This window comes from Gastrolobium bilobum, unplaced genomic scaffold (assembly GCF_033153095.1).
Source record: "Gastrolobium bilobum isolate Gb01-03AN ecotype WA unplaced genomic scaffold, APGP_CSIRO_Gbil_v1 utg19582, whole genome shotgun sequence".
Lineage (NCBI taxonomy): Eukaryota > Viridiplantae > Streptophyta > Magnoliopsida > Fabales > Fabaceae > Gastrolobium > Gastrolobium bilobum.
Window position 1 is genome coordinate 141,922 of NW_026897571.1, and position 19,195 is coordinate 161,116.

General features: G+C 34.8%; 1 protein-coding gene across 1 annotated transcript; it reads left to right on the forward strand.

The window, feature by feature from the left end:
• Positions 1-1,914: 1,914 nt before the first annotated feature.
• Positions 1,915-13,465, forward strand: LOC133308200 (F-box protein At2g26850-like). Its single transcript, XM_061508806.1, has 5 exons — positions 1,915-2,352; positions 2,462-2,523; positions 9,554-9,726; positions 9,922-9,996; positions 13,275-13,465. The coding sequence occupies exons 1-5, from the start codon at positions 1,915-1,917 to the stop codon at positions 13,463-13,465; spliced, it is 939 nt and encodes a 312-aa protein (XP_061364790.1).
• Positions 13,466-19,195: the final 5,730 nt, after the last annotated feature.

The following is a 19,195-nucleotide window of genomic DNA, read 5'->3' on the forward strand; positions in this document are numbered from 1 at the left end:
GAGCTAAGGCTGATGGAGATCTGAGGACGCAAGGAGATGTTAAAAAAAGAATAAGGAAAAACTAGTTGGAAAACCCTTTTTCATGGGGGGGGGGAGAGGGGGAAACTAGTTGGAAAAAGAAAAAAAGAGTTTCGCTGAAGGGGCATTACTTAAAACCGCTGGAATCGCTGGTCGGAGTCTTCAAATTCTCTTGAATTTGAATATCATCCGCTTGACCAACATGAGAAGCATTTGTTATATATCTCTCAAGCTGAGAAATGTGGAACACATGCAGATTAGCCAATTGTGGAGATAAGACAAGCAGGTAGGCAATTGGTCTCACTCTACGTAGAATCTGATAGGGTCCTCCCTATCCGGGACTCAACTTCCTCACTCAAAGAGCTCGCCCCACACCAGTCACCGTCGACAGTCTCACAAAGACATGATCTCCCTTTTTGAACTCAAGAGGTCGATGTCTGTGATCATAATAACTCCTCTGGCAACTCTAAGCCTTTTTCAGTTGATCTCTTATCATTTTAACCTGTTCAGTGGTTTCCTGCACAAAATCTGGCTCAAACAATTCCTTATCTCTAACCTCAGACCAACATGTAGGAGTTCTACACCTCCGACAAACAAGGCTTCGTAGGGAGATATGCCTAAACTAGCATGAAAGCTGTTATTATAAGAAAATTCTACTAGCAGAAGGTACCTATCTCGTGCAGTACTATGCTCCAGAGTGCAAGCTCTTAGTATATCCTCTAGAGTCTGAATGGTTCACTCAGTCTGACCATTTGTCTGAGAATGATAGTAGTACTCAATCTCAAATGAGTGCCAAAAGCTCTTTGCAATGTGCCCTAAAAATGAGAGGTGAACTCTGGGTTTCGATTAGTGACAATGCTCTCAGGCACGCCATGAAGTCTCACCATCTCACTGATATTGAGCTGAGTCAATCTCTCCATGGAGAAGTTCACTCTCACTGGCAGAAAATGAGCCGACTTTGTCAATCTAACGACAATCACCCATATTTCTTACTATCTGATTGATTACCGTGGGATTAATTTGAAATTAACAGTTGTTAATTTTTTTCATTTTTTAATAATTGATTTCAAATTGATCTAACGGTAATCAATTAGATAATAAGAGTAATAAATCTAAAATAATAGTAAGCATAACTTTTAAAAAAAAATAGCATAAAAAATACTCTATGCCTAAAAAAACAAAAAATTGGTCCGAAATTTACGCCTAGGCTGAAAATACGACATGCCACCCAAGGAATAGCCGGCATGGTCAACGAGAAACAAATACATAAGACATACATCATCATAAGAAACGACCAAAAGGTCTCTTAAATGGAAACAAATAACAATTAACACTTGATTTCATCGGAACATATGAAAATTATTAATATTTTTAATTGAAAAAATGGGCAACAGAATCAAACTATAGATTCCAAGATAATATATTCTATGATTTTAACTCAAAAAATTAAGCCCTCAGGTAAAGTTGCATTTATTATTTTTTATTATATTATATTTTAACAAAATCAATGTTCTTAGTCACCCATTTCTATTGATTTTCTTTGGGATTTGAGCCTGATGGGAAACACTTTTAAGACAATATAGGTTTCTGGTTTGGTCATGTTGCAAGAAAGTGGATCTAATTCCGGTAGATCCATCCAAATATGTGATTTTTTTTTTTTTTAAATCTGTGGGCTGCACTTTTGGAATTTCTATAACATGGTACAATCATTTTACTAAGGCATTATTTTTATAAATCCCATCTTTAAATGCTTCGAAACAAACAAAGAATTGCAATTCCTTTAGAAGAGATTTGATCTTGTGCTCTGTTCATAAAGGGAAGCACGATGCACGCTAGTTGTGTCGGATATATTCATCCTTCTTTGGCAATAAGTAATCAAAGAAAGTAGCCTGAGACATGGAGAATATTAAAAAGGGTGGTAATATCTCTCTCATGAATTTGCCTGAATCCACTTTGGAATGCATTCTCAAACGACTTTCACCAATGGAACTCATCAAAATGTGTGAAGTGTGTACTTGTTTAAGGGATAGATGTAGAAGTGATCATTTGTGGGATAACCACGTAAAGCAGAAATGGGGTAGAGTCATTGGTGATGCTGCTTACAAAGAGTGGCAATGGCATATAACAACAGCAAAGGAGGAAGGAAATCACTTGAATCAACATATCAAACAGAAAGGATCACTGGGGTCTTTCGCTGGTGCTTGGCCTATGCTTTATCTTGGGTCATATTTAGAAGATTGTAACCATCTTAGAAGATTGTCAAATAACTTTATGATGACTTTGTATTTCTCTCTAGAGAGTGGCAAGTTCTGGTTTTCAGCTCAAGTCTACAAGGTAAAGGCTTCAATTAGCTATTTTCACCTTCTAAGAGTTACAGTTTTCTTTATGAAATTCTTGATATGAATTCCTTTTTTATTTTTTATTTTTCTTCATCTTCTTTCAGGGATTAGTCGTTAGCGACGCCTTAGTTCGCTATGATTCCAAAACTGATACCTTTCAAGCAAGGTAAGGGAAGAATGGCACCCTCCAACAAACTTCCTTAATTATTTATTTCTCCCACTAATTGCTCTTGTTATAGAAAAGAAAATCTTTAAATTTCGGAGTTTATAGATATTGTTGTAAATAATAGTTTAGAATAGTAGTATAGAAGTCTCATATCATGAATATCTCTTTGTATTTTCTTTCTTTTAAGTTATATAATAAACTTTCCGCTATGTAGTTGAGACACATGGATTACTTATAAATATCCTTGTTCATGATATTCAACATGGTATCAGAGTAATGGGTAAGTCAATGTCAGAGGGCGGGACCGAATCCGCAGGAGTTGATGACGACAGATCTGAGTCCATAGGAACCTCATCAATGTATTGGTGGATGTGACTGTCGGTGATAAACCTGGAGAGAAGGATCTGGTGCTGGGACATATGGAGAGGTGACAGTAGGCAGTGGGGGTGTGGAATCTGGTACCGGAACATATTGAATTGGAACAAAGGGTAAAGGTAATTGAGTATCAACAGAGTCATCGGGAACGAAGGTGGAGCCAAAAAATGGCACAGACTCAAAGAAAGTAACATTCGCCGAGACAAAAGAGCGACGAAGACTAGGAGAGTAACACCTATAACCTTTTTGTGTCCGGGTGTTATCGAGGAACACACATTTGTGGGATTTGGCAAACAACTTGTCACGATTGAGACCGAGTTCATGGACAAAACAAGTAGAACCAAAAATATGAAGGGGTAAGGAATGTAAAGGCTGATGGGGAAACAAGATAGAGTATGGTACCTGGTTACCAAGGACAGAGGAAGGCATGCGATTAATGTGATAGCATGCGGTGAGAACAACATCACCCCAAAAACTAGTATGAACATTCCCATGAATTAAGAGTGTTCGAGCTGTTTCAATAAGATGATGATTTTTTCTTTCAGCAACCCCATTTTGTTGGGGGGTGTGCGCACATGATGTGTGGTGAAGAATGTAACATCCCCGTCTCGAGCCAGTTCAATTAACATGCATATGATATAAACAGAAACAGCGGAAGACATAACTTGCAGAAATACGAGCTAACTTTTTCTTTTTCTTTTTAACTTCTTATTAAGCATAACCGAAAATCGGACAGAGTAACCTCTGTAAATCGGACAACTGGGGATTTTCCAATCCCACTCCCAAGAGTTCCTGATAAACAGTTTCAACAGTGTTTATATCCAGAAATACCAGTTATGCAAATATAATCAAATACCCATCCATGGGCGCATGCAGAACTTGGCTCTGTGCAACTAATCTAACAGCATGCAATCCAATACATAAGCATAACTGAATACTACATGGTCATATCAACATGCCTGAATACAAAAATGTACATGCATCAAACTAAAGAACATGTACAAGACATATACAGGCCATATACCAAGTAAATGGATTCAACATCATGATCCATCAAATGCGGAGATACGAAATAATATACATGCACTCCAAAAGGGGTAGCAGCCTACAACTACTCAAAAACTGATCAGTCCCCAATGCCTCAACCACGGTTCGCGTCCCTGTCTAGTGAGGTCTCACGAAAAATCTGGGCACCTGAAAATATGTCCCCAAAGAGGGGTGAGATTACAAATCTCAATAAGCTCCAGGTTTATAGAGAATTCTCCATACCCCTGGCTCACTCTTGCATGAAAGTCAGATACAGAGTATACAATGCATATATAACAGATATCGGAACAGAACAAAACAGGTATTCAATATAACATATATCGAATCAGAACAAACATGTATTCAAGTCATATCAGAGGTGTGTGCCGTCATTCCCAAGGGATGACCCCAAGCGGAAATCAACGCACGTTTTACATCATAACAAAACAAAGCATATATCCATATCATATCAGAGGCGTGCGCCGTCAATCCCAAGGGAGGACCCCAAGCGGAAATCAATGCACGTGTTCCCGAGGGAGAACCCCAAAGCGAAACCAGACATATCAAAGGTGTACATCATCAATCTCAGGGAGACCCCAAGAAGACATCAGTGTACCATTCGTCAATGCAGAAATCATATCAGAGGCGTGCGCCGTCATTCCCAAGGGATGACCCCATGCGGAAATCAAAGCACGTGTTCCCAAGGGATGACCCCGAGCGGAACCAGAGTATCTCAGAGGTGTACATTGTCAATCTCAGGAAAACCCCAAGAAGACATCAGTGTACCAGAAATCAATACAGAAATTATATCATATCATATCATATCATATCATCAAATAACTCTATATGAATGCACCTATACAGAATATCAATACAGTCATACAGTCCAACCATAGTCCACTAACTATGGTGGAGCACTCAAGTAGGAAAAGACTCCTTAAACATAGAGCTTACCTCTCGGACCCTTACAATTGCTTACTTGAAGAACAAGCTACTTATCTTGCTCCACGAGAATCCAAACGTTCACAGTCCCTAGGCACACCTAAAGAAGGAATTCAACACAAAACTCAATAAAATGATATAATGCCATGTAAATCTACAAGACACACACTTTATTGTTTATTTTCTTTTTACTTAATCATATTACGTCATTAGTGGGTGGTTCTTTGTTTAACCAATCCCCACAAAATTCCACATATTCACTTAGTCTTAGGATAGTCCCAAAAGGCCTTTAGAACACTCATTACTCTTCTTAACACCTAAAAGCCTATTTTTCCCAATTTAAAGCAGAATGCCCATTACAAAGGAGCTATAAGATTTCTCTTTGTCTAGTGCCTAAACCCAAGCTTAACCACCTATATAAATTATTTTACGCATATAAGTGTTCTCACTTTGCGAAACAATATCTCCGAACATATACCTCCTTTGAAAATGGCCAAAACTCATTTTAAGGCCATACAAGGACCTACCTTATTTTCTTTTCTTTTTTTCACCAAAGCGAAGGTCCATACACCTTAGAATATCATTCCACGCAAAAAAGTATGTTCGCTTTATAAAACAGTAACTCATAGCACATACTTCCTTTGAAAATGGCTAAGAGACACATAAAGGAAATCATGCCAACTTCATGATTCCAATGCTTTAGTCCATCAAATTCAAGCTTATCAGACACCTCTAATCCAAGATTCATTAATTCATTTATACGATACTGTTCATCTCTACAGTACTATTCATGTATACGTCACTATTCACGTATACGACACTATTCAAAAATACGGTATCTTTAATTTTTCCAAATACATTTTCACCGTTAAAATTCTCATCCAAACACTTTTCTCAACATGAGCTAAACCTGAATCAAGCTCTAACATGCTCAATCAAACCAAATTTTCAAAATGAAAACCTAAATTCAATCTTCCTCAAAACTAAAAGAAAACCAAGATTTCTCAACATAAACTTACCTAGAACGAAGGGGAAGGCTTACTTCAAGCTCCCATGGCTTCAAGCTCCATCAAAATCCTCATTATCCATGAAATCCGAAATCTTGGAGGAGGAGGATCTCTCTCTACAATGAAACCCACCCAGAAATACTGGTACCAATGGATTCCTCTCGAAATTTCTCATAAGTTTGGCTTTGGAACGGAGTGATTTGGAGTTTTCTAGCTCAAGTCATGAGCCTTGGAAGATTGGATTTCAAAATCTCATTCTCTTCCTCCCTCACTGTCGTCCGCGAGAAGAAAATAAGAAGGAATAGTAACTTTTTTTGAAATTTCACTTATATACGTCAACTTAAATCCAACTGGGTAAAGGTTTATCTATTTACACACCTCCATTCATAACCAAACTTTACCCAATGGACTAGAATATTTTTCTAGTCATATTTCTATTTTTACTTTCACTTTTTGGATAACTTTATTTACCCGTATTTTTACCTCTTAACTGTCATTTTAACTCATTTTTCACCAAAGGTGACTTTATTTCTTTTACTGCTAATTATTCTTCAATACTAAATCCACAACTACTAATGAGGGTTATTATAAAGAATGCCGTGAGAGGCCATGAATGATTGAAATGGTTGAGACAGATACTCACGAGCATTATCACTACGAAAAGAGCGGATATTAATACCAAATTGAGTAAAAATTTCATGATAAAACTTCTGAAATATGGAGAACAACTCAGAGCGGTTTTTCAGTAAAAATAACCAAGTGTTTCGAGAATAATCGTCAATAAAGGTAAAAAAATCTATAACCCCGAGTTATTCAGTACGACTGGGTCCCCAGACATCAGAGTGAACCAAACTAAAAGGAGAGGAGACACGACGATTGACTCTATCAGGAAAAGAACTGCGAGTATGTTTTCCAAATTGACATGATTCACATTGCAAAGTAGACAGCTTGGACCAACGTGGCACCATCTTCTGGAGCTTTGTAAGACTAGGATGACCCAATTGAGCGTGAATAGTGAGTGGAGAATCTAATACAAAATGAGCATAAGAGTAGCTGGAGAGCAGATAAAGGCCATTGGACTTAAATCCGCCGCCAATTGTCCTCCCCGAATTTTGATCCTGTAAAACAACAGAATTTTGGGTAAAAGAAATGAGACAATCAAGAGAACGTATTAAACGGTTAATGGAAAGGAGATTAAAGGGTGAACCAGGGACATAGAGCACATTATCAATAGTAATGGAGGGAAAGAGATGTACTGTTCCAATCCCATGAGACTGAACCTTGGAAACATTAGCCATAGAGACAGCAGGAAAATAACCATAGGTAGAAAGAGAGGAAAACAAACATTTATTTACAGAAATATGATCAGAGGCACCAGAATCAAGAATCCAATGACCAAATGATGAACTTTGAGTGAAACCAGCAAGGCTATTACCTGTATGCACAATAGTAGTAGTGGAACCAGGGATTGTGAGCCGAGAAATATCTTGAGGAAGGATAAACGAGCTAAAATCAGTCGTGGATCAAGAATAATTCGCTGAAACAAATATGTCGTGAACAGTAATGGAAGGAGGAGAAATGCTTCGGAAGGGCCGTAACGGACTCGAAACCACAAAGTAAGGAATAATCTTAACACGGAAGGAGAGGGCAATCCTGACGGTGGAAGCTGCACGTATGTTTCACGCGCGTAAGGGTGCGTCAGTGGGAATTTGGGAGCGGGCCTTGAACGGAAAGAACCGTCTTGTTGTGACGATCATAACTGTGGGTGGCTAGCCGGAAAAAGTGCCTGAAAAGTGATCGGTGGTGGCGGTCAACGGCGATCCACGGCGCTGGCAACGTCTGATGACGGTGGGTCTTGCGGCGTTGGGTAGATCGAAAAACTTTTCTGACTTCTTCTGAGTCCGTTGATGTACTTTTTGATCAAAACGGTCGTCGGAAAACTTTTCTGACTTTTCCGGTGGAGGACAGTGGTGGTTGACGGTGGCCGAAAATTGACGATGGTGACAGTTTCTGGGAATATTTTTACTCGGTAGAAAGTGGGTCTACCAGAAAGATGCGGATCTTTGTATGGTCTCAAACAGTCTCCACGAGCTTGGTTTGAGAGGTTTAGCACCATTGTCCAGCAGTTTGGTACGACTCGGAGTGCGGCTGATCACTCAGTCTTTTATCGCCACTTAGACTCTGGATCCATTTATTTGGTGGTAAATGTTGATGACATTGTCATTACAGGTGATGACCATCAAGGGATTACTCAGTTAAAACAACATCTCAGTCATTATTTTTAGACAAAGGATCTCGGAAGACTACGATATTTCTTGGGAATTGAAGTGGCTCAATCCAAGGATGGTATTGTGATATCCCAGAGAAAATATGCTATGGACATTCTAGAGGAGACAACTTTGTTGAATGCTAAGCCCGTCGATACCCCAATGGAGTCAAATGTCAAGCTTATGCCAAATCAGGGGGAGCTATTTTCAGATCCATAAAGGTATAGAAGATTGGTTGGGAAGCTGAACTATCTTACAGTTACTCGACCAGACATCTCATTTACAGTCAGTGTAGTAAGTCAGGTCTTGAATTCTCCTTGTGAAGATCATTGGAATGCAGTGATCTGTATCCTCAAGTACATCAAGATTGCTCCATGTAAAGGTCTACTCTATAAAAACAAAGGTCATACCAGAGTTGAGGGATATTCATATGTTGATTGGGCAGGTTCCCCCAGTGATAAAAGATCCACATCTGGGTATTGTGTATTCCTTGGAGGTAACTTGGTTTCTTGGAAAAGCAAGAAACAAAGTGTAGTTTCCAGATCAAGTGCTAAAGCAAAATATCGCTCCATGGCCACATCCACCTGTGAACTTATCTGGTTAAAACAACTATTGAAGGAACTCAAATTTGAAAACATTGGCACAACATCTCTCATTCGTGATAATCAAGTTGCTTTACATATTGCTTCCAATCCAATGTTTCATGAAAGGACCAAGCACATTGAGATAGATTGTCATTTTGTCAGAGAAAAAGTCCTCTTTGGAGATATAGTCACTAGTTTTGTTAACTCAACTGATCAATTAGCTGATATTTTTACTAAGTCTTTGAGAGGACCTAGGATAGATCACTTATGTAACAAGCTTGGTGCATATGATCTATATGCTCCAGCTTAAGGGGGAGTGTTGTAAATAATAGTTTAGAATAGTAGTATAGAAGTCTCATATCATGTATATCTCTTTGTATTTTCTTTCTTTTAAGTTATATAATAGACTCTTCGTTGTGTAGTTGAAACACACAGATTACTTATAAATCTCCTTGTTCATGATATTCAACAGATATTATGACAATGGACTACAAGTAGAAAACCCAAACTGTCCATAATCGACAAGGATAAGTTGGTTGGATATTAAATGTTAATCCAAAACCTCAAACCATTTGAATTATGAATCCTTTAACTTTAGATTGTCCTCCCTTGGTTCATTCCTATCCACTTTGAAACTTAACTACTTATCATATCACTCACACTTAAAATTTCAGGCAACTTAATAGTTTTGCTTTCCCAATGAGTTAATTAGCCTTTTCACTTTTAACAAGTCAAATTTAATAATAATTGCAGTTACTTTTATTGTCTAGTTAGTTAATTTAAGTATGATACGATGGCTAGTTGTGATCAAATGTAAAAGTGCTTTCAGGCAACAAAGTGGTGGTTGGAGGTTGATAGGGAGCAATATCCAATGGGATAAGCTGAGATCTCACCCAATTAACACCCTTCCATGTATTCGTCACGTCTCTGATTGTTCTGAAGATTTAAAGCCAGGGGATCATATTGAGATCCAATGGAAAGGCAGCATTGAGCTTCCCTATGGTATGTTTCTAAGTCTCTTCTATCAAATTTAAGTTGAAAACAACAATAGGATCAGATTTATGTAGGTTTCAAGTATCAATTTTCTTTTGTACTGCATGTTACTTTTTCTAATCTGATGTGATATTTGATAACTTTCTCAATATTACATAAAGTTTATCAAATATCACAAAGTAATGTCTAATGAATGATTTGCAGATTGGTGGTATGCTGTTATTGGTCACTTTGACTCATGTAATGAGAATGAGAATTACTGTGGCTGCCATAATTCTGGTGACAAATCTTTATGTTTAGCTTATCATTTAATTGGATTATTCTAAACAAATGATTATTCATTCCAAATGTGAAATTTTACATTAGCGCCTTTACAGTTGTATGTGTTTAATTTTGCTTTCTTGATTTATAGAGACATTGATCGTAGAGTTCAGGCAATACCGACATGGTTCAAGCTCGAGACGAGTAAAGCTATTCAGAAACAATAATGGGAAACTAGGACAAAATCCTGTGGGATTCTATGGAGGAATTCGAAAGCTTCACAGTGAAGAGGAGATTGAAAGATTCCAAATCGTTATGCAATGTTTTAATGAAGATTGATAAGTATCGCTTGTTTATAATGTAATTAGGTAAAATTATGTCATATTAGAGACAGAGATAGAGACCTGCGACAGCTAGCAATTATGGTTCGTTGCTATATATATATGATAAAAAATTCGATACTATAAACCGTGGTTTATCATTTGACTTAATAATTGAATGATAAGTACTTCAATTATTTGAGCTATGGAATGTAGCAGAATTATTAAGAAAAATGTAATTTGAATTCATTTAGCCATAAAACCAAGTAAAGAATTCAATTTTGTATACGTTTTAGCATTAAGTGCCAAGTATTTCACTACCAAAATAAATATGAGATATGATATTGTGTTTATTTTTATTTTTTTCATATCTACTCTACTTATTATTTTTCAACATCATCGGATCAGAATTTTAAGAAAAGATGAATGTTAGTTGAGATTCTGATCTAATAGTATTGAAGATGAGTAAGAAGAATAAGTATAAAAAAAAGTAGCCATAGTATCCTATCCCAATAAATATATGACATGTGGTTTAGTTTTCCACGTTATTATTGATAACTTGGCAATAATTTCCCAAAATAATATAGTATCTTATGCTGTGACTCTTTTAAAAATATTTCTAATCATGTCGATGGTTTTTTTTTTTTTTTTTTGAAGTATTATTGCAAAGTGCAAACCAGTTTTTGACAAGTATGCTCTATAATGAGTAATGACCAATAACGGCAAAATTAACAGATCTCAATCCCCCATGTGTAGAACAATCGCTTCGTGAGCAAAACTTATTTAGCTCCATTTGAGTTTTTGGTATTAAATTAGCTAATAATTTCTCTCCATATCTTTTATCTCTTTTCTCTGTTAATTTTTTCTCAGAATATCCCTATCTTTTATGTGAGAGACTATCGATCCCTAAATTACATATTTTATGGACCTAAGTCCCTTCTACTTGTACCATCACACATTACTTGTTTCTTTTCTCTGTATATCAATAAAATAATGCCAAGAAACGAATTGTGGAGAATGAATCATTTATCATGTTCTGTGAAAAATTTCAATTATATATTCATTGACAAATAACGATCAACAGTTTAAATTACCATATTATTTTATTCATTTAAGAGTTTTGTCATTAAACGTGTGACAGTTGGCATAATATTATGTTTCCTAGTTGGCATTACTCAAGAAAGGATACACAAGATTTGAGTCTTACATTATCCTAAAAATAACATGTCATATAGTCACAATCGACCTTGTTGTTGACGATTATTCAAAACCCACAATAAAATAGTCATGTAAATATAAATTACCGAAAAAACATAGTTATTAAACCCGGACCGACCCGGCCGTGTCGATCCGGGAACCGGTAAATCGGTTATATAACCGGTCCGGTTGAAACAACGGATAGGCTATGCATCAGAACTGGTCCGACCCGGCCGGTTTTTATAAAAATCGATGACCCAGTCGGTTAACCGGTGACCCGGCCCGGTCCAAAAAAAATCCAAATTTTGTTTTTTTCAAAAAAAAATCATAATAGCTATATTTGAATATTTTTTTGCTTATTGACTTACATAAGTTATGTACCTCCAATTAGCTATTTTCAACTTTTATGCATGGGTTATTATTTTCACTGAGAAATTCTTTATCTTCCTTGTTTCAGGGATTATTGGTTAGCCACGCCTTGGTTTGCTATGATTCCAAAACTGATACCTTTCAAGCAAGGTAAGGGGAGAATGGCATTGTCTAATACTGAACTTCTGCTACTCTATTATATAAAAGATTTTAACAATTTCAAAGTTTATAGATTATGAAGAGTCTTTCGCTAAAATCAGTTTTGCTTTCCCAACACAGCACATAATACTATAATAGCACAACTGGTAGTTTAATTCTTAATACCCACGTTTTTTACCATAAAATCTAGTTTAAATCCCTTTTCACATTTTACAATTAATATTTAGGAAGGTTTTTTTTTTTTTTTTTTGGGTAGAAAGTAAGGTTTTTTTAACATGAGAATAACAAATCACAGTATCAAAAATTAAATAAAAAATCGAAACATTTAATGTTAAAAATTCCAAAATATTTAATTTTTTTTTTTGGGGGGGTAAAATAAGATGATTTAGTACAAATAAATAAATGCATCTTAGCGTGGGCCAAGTTAACAAGACCCATTTAATAATAAATTTAGTGACTTAATTTGTTTGGTGAATAAATTTGAGTATGAGACCTTGTGATTTAATGCATAATTTCCTTTAGGCAACAAAATGGTGGTTGGCTACGAATGGGGAACAACATCCAATGGGAGAAGCTAAGAGCTTGCCCAGTTGAAACCTCTCCATGTGTTCGATACGTCTCTGATTGTTTAGAAGACTTAAAGCCAGGAGATCATATTGAGATCCACTGGAATTTAAGACAAAATTATTATGGTAGTTTTCTTGCCACCGCCACTTCGCTTTATCCAATTTGAAGTTTGAAACTTTAATAGGACATTTAAGTTAGCATCAAGTTCATATACAGTATTCATTATCTTTTGTATTATTGCATGTTAACTTCTATTCCATATGATTTGCAGATTGGTGGTATGGTGTTATTGGTCACATGGACTCATGTAATGAGAACGAGAATGACTGCCGCTGTCGTTACTGCGGTGAGATATTTTGTTGCATTATTTGGTTTGTCTCGTATTTTACTGCATTAAATTTCATGTGTTATCGTGTTCAATTAAACTCTTAATTTGATTATTCCAAAAATTCGATAATTTTTCATTCCGGTTAATTATGAAAATGACCCAGTTGCAGGACATAATTTACTCTGCTATTTGTGGATCTTGAGGCTGAACGATTAATAACTTCATCATATTAGTTTGGAAACCTTGAAATTTTACCCCTATGATGACATGATTACAAATTATATCAGTAGTCTTTATTATAATTGAGTTATTATTAGATGAGCACCTTATATGCTTATAATTTTCTTTGGTGACAGAGACGTTGATTGTGGAGTTCAAACAATACTCTCAAGGGTCAAGCATGAGAGGAATAAAGCTACTCAGAAACGGGGAACAATATGAAGAACCAGCCGGATACTATGGAGGAATTAGAAAGCTTCACAATGAGGAGGAGATCGAAAGATGGAAGAAGCTCTTACCACTTCATCTTATTCCTGACTATAGATAGACCTTATCTTCAAAGACCACCAATTCCAAGATTAAGTGGTTGAGTTGAATTGGTTGTTTATCATAGTATAAGAACCAAGGTAATTATGGGTCACGAGTTCGATCCTCAACAGAATTAAGTCAACCAAAAAATGGATTTATACAATATACATACTTTAAGCCCAAATAATTCTTAGAGAGATATAAATATACATGAACTCGATTCTTGTTTAAATGGACTTTACCTTACGAGATATATATAGGAGATATATCATTTGACTCCAAAGTAAGACTTATAAATATTACTTCCCATCTTAGCCATTGATTTCCGTCCATCCAACGGTTATAGTTTAGAAAGCTATATTAATTAATTAATTATTAATTACACTATAAATTATAACCGTTGATTTTTGTCCATCAACGGCTGAGATGGGAAGTAAGACTTAAAAGTCTTACTATGAAATCAAAAGAACCCTCTATATATATATATATATATATATTTTCCGTAAATATGTTAAAGTGAGCATTGACACTGGAAATCAAAATCCTTAAAAATTAGTGGTTTCTGTAAACATTTACAGAAAACAAAATCCGTTTATTCGTTCTGATTTTAAATGGTACAGCTTGATTATAGGTCAACTAGTACATAATTATATGTATCATGTATTCTCACTTTGGAAATTACTATTATCTTCACCATTTGAGCAGCTAATTAATAGTGAACCACAAATTTAACTAGTCTATAACCCCTGCCTTCGCACGGGACGATAGTAAGTAAAAAGTATAAAATAAAAGTAAATAAACAGTAAAATTACATGTACATTATATATTATAGTGAAATAGCAAACTCTTTAAATTAATGTACAGTAGTTCAACAAATAAGACAAATTAACTTACACTACAAAAAATATGGGGTTTTCCCAAGGTAAAAAACGTGGCAAACAATGACTAAACCCGTAGCTAAGTGATTTGACCATGCTTCCACAGCCCGTGCGTGAAACTGGCGTCGCATTAATTTTGCCACAACTATTTTTGCTCTTTGCCACGATGATTTTGAGTGTGGTAACAATTTTTTAGCTACATTTAATCTCAATATTAGCCATGGTAACAACCGTGGCTAATCGTGTCCACTGTATTAAAAAAAATAACAACGTCCGAATCAATTTTGAAGTTCCTATATTGCTACTGATCCAAGGAAATAAAACAAATATCAAAATATATTTCTATACAAATGTAAGCTTACAAAGTACAAAGTATGTATCTTACAACACGAGAACTTTCACCCAATTGTAAGAAAAAAGAAGAGAGTGAATAATTATTTAGCAAAAGAGTCAAAACACTTTATTAAAAGAATTAAACCACAGTGTTGAACATTGTATGGAAGCTGCGATAAATGCTATCATGCGAGTCACCTTATTTGGATCACACTCATTATGGAGCATTGGACAAACCACAAAATCAAAATTTTCTTCCTTCAAAGCACGTGTGAGGAAAGACCTTACCTATGATGACAAGATAGATACAGTTAAGAGTTGTTCCATTGCACCTTGCTCTCCCACAGAAAGAGAAAAGAAACAGAGAAACCTCTCTTTCATGAATATATACATTATGATGATTTTTTAGTTACAAATGTAAGGAGAAAACATCTGATTTGTATGAGTTTTCCACTTGAAACATATAAAAAAGAATAGCTTTTACTGAAAGTGTGCATGGTGCTAAGGCTACATAGAACTAAGCCCTATTCCATACAAAGAATAGCAACCATCATATTAAGGTTATATAAGCAAAATTCAATCGCAGAAATAAACTTAATAAGGAGTTACCTTCTATTAAAGTAGCCAAAGAAACAGCAAGAGGCATGCTTTTATCCAAGTCGTTAGTTCCACATTCTTAATCACGCTATAAAGAAAACTCAGAAAGTAAAAACATCTTGCGAGAGCCTGCAACAATTCTAACTCAATGTAAGTAACAAAGAAATATACCGTTTGCAAAACTCATATCAAAATTCATTTGCCAATTCAAGAAACAAGAAAACATGGAATTTGATTCAATTGAAGGCCTAACAAAGACTACACACAAAGACAATTGGAATTCAAATCTCGAGAATACCTAATTTGAGTATCAAATATAATCAAGCTGAGTTCACATACGCATAAGACAATCTTTCAAACACTTGGTGCTCAAGTTCTGCTTAGCTACAGTCCACCTTAATGGACTAACATATATTCACTATAGCAGCAGAGTTCAAATTTAAGTTCCAGACGCAAACTAATCATTGTTACAAGATAGGCACAAAGTCTCACAACAATTAGTCATAACCACGAGATCAAATGGTTTCAAATTTAACTTCAATCGCATTTTCCAAAGCTTCCCACTAGGTCACCTTCTCAAGAATCACAAAACTTTAAATTTAACAACAAAATAGTGAAAAGCAAAAATAAAATCAAGTAAATGGAAGAATGAAATTAACCTAGAAAAACAAAAATTAGAAATGGAGCAAAGATAAAATACATAGATGAAGAGAGCAATCAAAATGCGTAAGCGAGACAGGAGAAAGTATAAGGTATCTCTCTAATCAATTAGCATTGCTTATTTAGCGTGAGTTGCGATTTGCTACATTCTTCTAATTAGTTGCAGATTTTCCGATTTTTTAATTTTTTTTCCAGTGGCTAAATAATCGTAACTAAAGACCGTTTTTCTTGTAGTGTTATTTCAACCTTTGGAAAATTTCTTTTAACACAATGTTTGTTGTAGTATTGGCAACTGTGCCATGAGCGTCAAGTGTGAGAAACCTTAACCCCTTCTTACTTTTGACCCTAGTGAGAGCAACATACAATTGGCCATGAGTTAAAATTGGTCCTAGAAGATAAATTCCTACATGAGATAAAGTTTGACCTTGACTCTTATTTATTGTCATGGACAGTCCCATTTTACCTACATACAAACAATACAAACAATAAAGTAATGTAATTTTTATATATATAAACAGATAAAACATGAATAACAACTGGAATCATTGCAGACAATATTATCCATAAATTTTTTTCATTCGAGCAAATTGAATGACGATGATCTCCGGGTTGGTTGATATTTAATAACCTCTTCTGCATAGCTCTCCCACAGACAACGTTCAAGTCTCGTACCCCTTAAGATACAAAGAACGGAAGCAGTTCAACATATAAGTTTATAAATACAACAAGGTTGACATTATCTCATCCCTATAAATATAAAAAAAAACACCTGAGATTGTCCACCTCTATGACTATCATCTTCGTCCTCTTTCCAGATACCATGTGTTCCTTCGAATCAATGATTCCACATAGAAATCCAATAACATCGCCAAACATTGATTTTCATTAGTTGTTATAGATGACTAATAATGCGTTGAAGAAATAGAAGAAGACATTACAACTGAATACGCAGTGTCATTAGGATACTTTTTAACATCCTCAACTTCCATGAATGAAAAACCATTGTTAGGAAGGTTGGCATCGACACTCGGTGTCACAACAATTCTTAGATTAAAAGTAAGCTTGTACTCATGTTGAGTTGGCTTAAATTTTTCAGAATTAAGGCCAACACCAAAGTTTCGTATGACATACATTCCACTTTTCGCTAGTTGATCTCTTATCCTCAGGGAATCCTATACAGTTCCCAAAATCTTACAACCCCGTTATTACAAAAATGAGGACCTATAAGCAATGTTTAATAGTTATAGGAATTAAAAAAAACTAATATGCACGATAGACGTGCGTAACAAAACTCACATGTTCATCTATTAAAATCATCTTGACATTGTCTCCCATCTCGAGTCGATAAAAGTAGGGCTACCTCCAGAGTCTGATAACCCTAATTTTGATCCTCCATTGCTCTTTAGATATTGTCAAATCATGGATGAAATCAAATCTCGTAGCCATTTCAATAGATATTGAAACAAAAAATTTGGCCAACAAATAAATTGATGTATCTTATTTAATGAGTCAGCCGAGTCAGCAAGTGGGGCTTATGATATGGGCTTGACTCATTAGATGGATGTTTCTATTTTTTATTTAATTTTTGATTTGCATATAATTTTCATTTCTCATTTAGTTTACGTTTCTCATTTAATTTTCATTTGAGATGGAGTTTTCATTTTTCATTTAGTTCTCATTAAGGGTATATACTATTTTTTTAAGCCCAACTTGGGATGGAAAACTTCTGGTTTTGCTGACTCATTTAGTTTTCGTTTCTCAATTAATTTTCTTTTGAATATAGATTTTGTTTTAATTTAGCTTACATTTTTCATGTAGTTCCCATTAAGGGTATCTACTATTATTTTTTGAGCCTAACTTGGGATGGAAAACTTCTGGTTTTGCTGACTCATTTAGTTTTTGTTTCTTATTTAGTTTCTGTTTATCAATTAATTTCCATTTTTTATGTCGTTTCCATTTTCATTTAGTTTACGTTTTTCTATTAAAATCCCATTAATGGTATATACTATTGTTTTTTTTAGCCTAACTTGGGATGGAAAACTATGAAGCACCGACACCTCAAAAATCTTGACGTGTCATGTCCAACACTTCCCGACACTTTCGAACACTCCGACACTTCAACACGCGTTATAGAAATTCAAAAAAAGGTGCAAAGGTTGCATTGCATTGAGTTTTTAGTTCCAACTATTAGATTCGTTGGGTTCCGATTATCATTTTATTGAGTTTAATATAAATATTTGGGATATCTTATGTTTCTTTGCAAAATTTATGAATATTATAAGTTTAGATTCATTTTTTTGTTAAATTATTGAATATTAATATAATATACATTAAATAATTTAAAAATATTATTTAATATCAAAACTTGTCCTAACGTGTCGAAATCTAACATTTTTTAGAATTAACGTGTCGAAGTGTCATGTCGTATCGTGTCACGTGTCCCGTATCGATATCAGTGCTACATAGATGGAAAGCTTCTGTTATTGCTTACCCATTTAGTTTTCGTTTCTAATTTTGTTTTTGTTTCTCAATCAATTTTCATTTTTCATGCGGTTTCTATTTTCATTTAGTTTATGATTTTCTATTAAAATTCCATTAATGATATATACTATTATTATTTTTAGTCCAACTTGGGATGAAAAATTTCTGCTATTCCTGACTCATTTAGTTTCTGTTTCCCAATTAATTTTCATTTTTCATGTAATTTTATTTATCATTTAGTTCACATGTTTCATTTAGTTCCCATTAAGGGTATATACTATTATTTTTTTTAAGCCCAACTTCTGCTATTGCTGACTATTTTAATTTTCGTTTCTCATTTAGTTTCCATTTTTAGATTAATTTTGGTTTGAAATATAGTTTCCATTTTTATTTAGTTCCCAATAAGGGTATATATTATTATTTTTTATTAATTTATTATTACTATTTTTATTGTTATTGACCGATTAAGTGTGAAAATGAATCTGGTTCATTGGATCTAAAGTAGACACGTGGCATTTTTGTACTCTTGTGACTTCTCTCTTGTAGTTAAGCCCAACTTGGGAAGGAAAACTTTTGCTATTGCTGACTATTTTACCTTTCGTTTCTCATTTATTTTCCATTTTTCAATTAATTTTCATGTGAAATATAGATTTCATTTTTATTTAGTTTACGATTTTCATTTAGTTCCCATTAAGGGTATATATTATTATTATTTTTTAATTTATTATTATTATTAACGGAATAAGTTTGAAAGTGAATCTAGTTCATGGGGTTTTAAGCAGACGCGTGACATTTTTGTC

Coding starts and splice junctions, on each gene's coding strand:
- LOC133308200 (XM_061508806.1), top strand. CDS start 1,915: ATGGAGAATATTAAAAAGGGTGGTAATATCTCTCTCATGAATTTGCCT. Junction 2,353..2,461: donor TTTCAGCTCAAGTCTACAAG/GTAAAGGCTTCA, acceptor ATCTTCTTTCAG/GGATTAGTCGTTAGCGACGC. Junction 9,997..13,274: donor CTGTGGCTGCCATAATTCTG/GTGACAAATCTT, acceptor CTTTGGTGACAG/AGACGTTGATTGTGGAGTTC.